A 5,693-nucleotide genomic window follows, 5' to 3' on the forward strand; every position below is an offset into this window, starting at 1 on the left:
TGAGGCAGCTTTTACTACAGTTGAATAAACAATGTAGTAGGTATACATGGCTAGAGGTGCACATCAGCAGGCAGAGAGGCGGGGAAGTTCAGTAGGACCTTTCTAGGGACAGCCAAAGCCATGTCCTACATGTGGTCTGTGTTCCCTTCTCAAAGGGACAGGTCTGCATTTTGCAAGCAAGCTGCTTGACTCTGGTAAAACATCGTCTCTGTGCTGACACTTGCTTTGTCTGCATTTTGCCTGCAGTGGCTGAGGAACCCAGGCCCCCAGCATGAGAAACGGACTCTCTTTGGAGACCTGCTGTGCTTCTTTTTTATCACTCCACTGGCGACCATCTCTGGCTGGTTGTGTCTGCGAGGAGCAGTGAACCATCTGCACTTTAGTAGTAGGCTAGAAGCTGTTGGCCTCATTGCGCTTACTGTCGCACTCTTCACTATTTACCTATTTTGGACCCTAGTAAGTATTGATTTTCTCTTTAACTCATAGGAATAAGGGAAAGAACAAATCAGAAAATTAATGATGGAGTGCTGTAGAGCAGGTGCACCATTGTACAAAGCTTTGCTTATATTTGCCTTCTGTACTGATAAATATAATTTACATCTGCAAGAAACCTCTGGGTTTCACACTACTCAAGTTCTCTGGAAAACCAGAAAGAGAGTTCGATTTGGGGTCAGTCATTCCCAAATGCCAAACACGAGAAGAGCTAGCAAGAGGGAGTCAACATGGAGTTCCAAGACACATGCTATGGGGGGGGCAGTTACATCAAAGATAACGTGTACGGGTGAAGGCACAGTGCACAAAAGAGCTTTAGGTGAACAACATGGAAGCTACAGAGGATTCAGATTTCATTCTAATCCAACATTTGGCCAATTTTAAAATTCAAAAGCCTTGCATGTGGTGCATCCCATGCTTTCCTCGTTACTTGTGCTTGTGGTGCTATGGGAAGTCCACAGCAGAGCACACCTTACTTCCAGGTCTGTAGAAATACAGTTGCCTTTGCAGCTGTCACTTGTGTGCTGATTCATCCTAAAAGCCACTTGGTTTGTGTCAAATTGTTAAACTGAGATCAGTTCCTGGCCCCAGTGCACCAAGGAACACTTGGCCCAGCATTAATGAAGCAAACCCAGAGGACAGCTGCCAAAACAAGTGTTTATCAAGCTGTGGTCTAGCAGTTCACTGAAAACCCCAGGTTACTGTTGAGTTTGACATTCTACAACTCTAGCTCTCACGGGAGGAGGAGAACATAACAGCAGATGCAGACAGGGAGCTTTCACACTAACAGGGAAATGCTTGGGCGATGGTGCGAGGCTGTGCTGCTGTGAGAGGAAAAACTCACCGGAGCCTGTGCCGCCCTGATCGGAGGAAGACCACCCTGCCCACGGTGCCAGCACAGCCACTGATCCTGCAGGGCTAGCACCAAGCTCTCATGTGCACCGTGTATGGCCACATGCTGTACAGCTGACTTTATCCAGCGGGTTTTCAACAGTGTAAGCTGCTGAGAAGGTGACACTAATAGAGCTAGAGCACACTAAGAAAGCCCTGCGCTGAGCCCAGAGTAAGCCTGCAAAAGGAGAGGTGGTGGTGGTAAAACCCCAGAAACTCCACAGTTACATATAGCTAGTTCCAAGAAAGCTAGGAAAGGTAACATCTCAGCTACTTCATTTGTAACAGTGACACCCTGTCTCATCCATAGAGGACTGCAGGCTAATTTTAGCAGCACACAACAGCAGGGAAAGCTGAGTTTTGCCTCAGCTTCCTGCAGTTTCTGTTTGTGGTCTTTCTGTTTCCATTTTCTGTGAAGCAGCACCAGCAGCATGCCCCTCCAACAGGACAGCCATTTACTTCAGTAGTGAAGTGCCACTTGTATTTCCTGCAGTACTGTCAGTCAGGTATTCCAGCAAAGCTTGTTCAAATCTCCTTTGTGTATGACTGTCTTAGAAACTCAAATGCTGTCCAATGTATCTAATATACATAATTCACAAGCACCAGAATGGTTGGAAATTAGAAAAGGGAGCCTGGCTACATAGTTGGATTTAATTACACGTGACATGTGTCAGCACGGGGTTAATTCAGTGGGCAGATTGGGATGGACCTCAGGCTCTCTTCACAGTAAGAAGGTGCCCTCATTGCCCTCACAGCATTAGTACTCAGGAGAGTTTGGAGCAGGTTTAAGTATATCTTCAGATTAAGTCAACAGGTTTGAGTGACAGTGTTTACACACATTCTGAGGGCAGATTTGCAAAATCAAGGTAGAGATTGAAAGCAACTACTTAACTTCCCTTACATGGGGAAGACTTGTCCACTCTGCTCAGCAGCCGAGATCCACCAATCAACACAGGAAACCCCCAACCTGTGTTTGCACTGGGGAGGCATTGCCTCCCCTTGCCACACAGCAAGGAATGGACCCACATGCAGAAGTGCTAGCCCCATCAAGTGCTTCAGCAGCACCTGCCCTTTAAGTTTTGGAAATAGCAGAATCCTGTACTGCTTGCTTAGTTATGGCTGTGGAGGGAATGTATTGTGAGCTGTGGGGCAAATTACACAGAACATGAGGCAAAAGTTGGCATATAGATTATTTACATACCATAATTATCCCGATGAGCAGTGAATGGGAGAGATTCTATTTTTAGCATCCAATAAGCTATTTTATCCCTTCCCCTTAAATAGCCAAGCTCTCCATACAATGCTGCTGCTTTTTCTTTGCATTTAATCACTGTACCTGATACACACACACCCCAAAAACCCAGCCCACTCCCAAAAAAAAGCTTCAGACATGAAACAGAGATTGCTATTTAAACTGAGAATTCAGGGCCACTATCTGGTTTCTCTTGCTCACAGATAATCTTGACTCCTCCAAAAATCAAGTAGCACGTTGCAGTACAACAGGATTTGGGCCTATAGCTTCCAGTGTAACATAACTGCTGGTTTAAAACAGGCTGGCCTGAATTAATTCAGAGTAAGTCAGAAAGACCCTGCTTGCTATCCTGTTAAAAGGTGAACAAATATCAGTGTGCTAAGGACCAATGTAAAACTGGCTTTTGCTCAGCATCCTAAGTTATGCACCGAATGTAACAGCTTAGAGTGAGTAACATTGGCTCTGCTGAAATTCAGTAGCTGACATCACTTGGAAACTGCCTCCAGGCAAGAACCCATTGTAAACAAGCTGTCAAACTTAACTAGGTTATTCTGTGAAAATGCCTTAAACAAATGAGCAGTTAAAGCATGGCTTAACAATGCAGCCCTTCCTCAAAGAACATATGTGATGCTGCTTGAAAACTCAACCTAAACTCTGGCTCACTCCTCTGAAGCAGTCACTGTATTTTGCATGGCATTCAACTTTGCAGGTGTTTGTCCATTCTGGCATCTGTCCCCACCTTCCCCTTGCCCCCCATGGTATTATAGAGAGATTTCTCATGTTCGTTCATATATGATGTTCCACAGAAATGAAGATACAGACTGCTTTGCCTTCCTGCTGTCCTGGACAGCAGAGGAGATTGAAAGATGGGGAATCAATTAATCTGTTGGAAGAGCTGTCTTTGGGCAACTGTGTAGTCAACGAAAGCTCTATAAGTTTCCCTCATTAACAGCAGACAGCCATATAAAGATCTAATAACAACAAGTCTTTTTTTTTGTCCCTGGTAGGATTTTATAGAAAGGTAAATAATTTAGTTAAAACCACCTTTTTGCTAGAAGGAAAGAGTTTTGAAGGATAAAATAATAGGCATGTGTAATCTCCCTCTATACCTCACTAGCATCCATCCTGTCACTGCTGTAGGGGTAGGAAAGCAAGCAGAACACAGAGCCACTTCTCTGCAAACAGTCAGCAGCATCTTCCACCCACCTGTGCAAACCAAGCATGTTACCTCCAGCCTTCATGGCACCCTCTGCATAGCACAGACCCACAGAAGTGGCTCAGGTGCATAAAAATCAGTGACAAATGACCAGCTGCATATGAAGACAGAACAGCTAACAAGACAGGGTTCCTCCTAGTGCTCACTGCATGGGTCCCTCCTGCCCACAGCTAAGAACACAGTAATTGTCACATGGCACATTTCACCTAAAAGGTCCCAAGGCAGTTTACAGGGTTTTGTCATTTGTTTGGTTTTTTTTTAAACTGCACATCTTACATATAATTCTCACTACACTTGGCTGTCACTAAAATAAGCAGTAAGCTATTAAAAAAAAAATATGTATATATAGGGCCAAGATATCTTGTATCAGTCATTTCTCCTCCACTACTAGCAGAATTATATTAAGGTTGAAATTGGTTAGCCAATAACAATAAAAGGGAAAAAAAAAAATCAAAGACAATCTAAATTGAGATACACATGTGTTGGCAGATGGCTCACACTCACCTTGTTGCATCTGTGCAGTCTTAATGTGATGAATCTAGCAATAAAGCATTACAGGGTAGAACCTATAATATGACCCTGTCAGTCTTTGCACACAGCTTAGCTACCAGCAAGCCTTCACCATCCAGCCAATTACATTGTCAGTTTAACAATTTGCAGCATTATAGTATCCTAAACTCATTCTCATCGCAAGTAGCTGCCAGTAATTCTAGTTCTTCGGAAAGACAGAGGCAGGATGTCCGATTTTTCATGTTATAAAGGAACAAGAGGTAGGCAACAATAAAAAACAGGGCACAGACAGCTTTTCTTCTCTGCTGTAGCAACTTGGGGATCTACCTGGTAGGTCTCATCTTTGCCTACTACTTTTTGTTCATTTTATCCCACCCAATTAGGCTGCTTTTTGTTCCACTTGAAGGCATTTCCCCCAAAACCCAAGTGATGCCTTGGAGGACTGCTCTGACTCTAAACACAATGTATCTCTGTTCTCTCCTCAGGTATCCTTTAGGTATCACTGTAAGTTGTACAGCGAATGGCGTCGGAACAATCAGCGAGTGATACTCCTGCTACCAAATTCTGCCAACATTCTCTCCAACCAGCAGTCCCTACTGGGCCTGCAGTCCATCAAGAGGAACTCAAAGGAGACAATTGTTTGATTTGGGCAGTTCTGCACGGGGCCACACACTAAAAATATGTCCTTCAAACTCACTGGCATCAGACACTGTCCAGAACCCTGAAGCGTGCTACTTTGATTTACCAACTCTTCGCAGAAGAACAAGTCGCTGTTTGTTTGAATTCAAATCATGGATGTTGCAATCATATTTTTGCTAAGCTGCCAAACTTGCTTATTTAGCAGATACTGTATGGTATTGTACAAACTTGTGTTAACACTTACATCATCAAGTGATGCAAACCTTTTTATTGTTTAAAATATTAAACTATGGTAATTATCAATGAAAATCACATTTAAGTGTTCTGTCTTTATCATTTTCTGTTCTTACAGTATTATTTAGGTAGATCGACAGTAAGCACTACTGGTTTTAGTTTTCTAAAGCACAGCAATGGCATTCCCCCAGTTGATTTTATTTGAAGATCCTTTATACCAATATTCCAGATTACTAAAACTTGTGTCTCATATGTTCCACAAATTGGCACATTATTTAAATGCAACAAGGTGATTACAAGATGATCTGCTGTTTCTTATTTGGCAGGGAAGGAAAATTCTAAGTAATAAATTTAGTATGTGCAAAAGAAAGGACACAAATTGCAATAATCTTCTGACTCGAGTATTTTAGTACTTAATATTCGGGGGGGGGGGGGGGGGGGGGGCTGAGTTTTGTTTTT

At 43.2% G+C, this 5,693-nt stretch overlaps 1 protein-coding gene across 1 annotated transcript; it reads left to right on the top strand.

The window, feature by feature from the left end:
• Positions 1-246: 246 nt before the first annotated feature.
• Positions 247-5,005, top strand: LOC104409932 (E3 ubiquitin-protein ligase MARCH3; the record flags this gene model as incomplete). The annotated part of the gene is made up of 2 exons (XM_010019963.1): positions 247-456; positions 4,847-5,005. Coding segments are annotated over 2 exons (369 nt in total), but the record flags the coding sequence as incomplete, so codon positions are not given.
• Positions 5,006-5,693: the final 688 nt, after the last annotated feature.

This window comes from Nestor notabilis, unplaced genomic scaffold (genome assembly GCF_000696875.1).
Source record: "Nestor notabilis isolate BGI_N333 unplaced genomic scaffold, ASM69687v1 scaffold10168, whole genome shotgun sequence".
NCBI lineage: Eukaryota > Metazoa > Chordata > Aves > Psittaciformes > Psittacidae > Nestor > Nestor notabilis.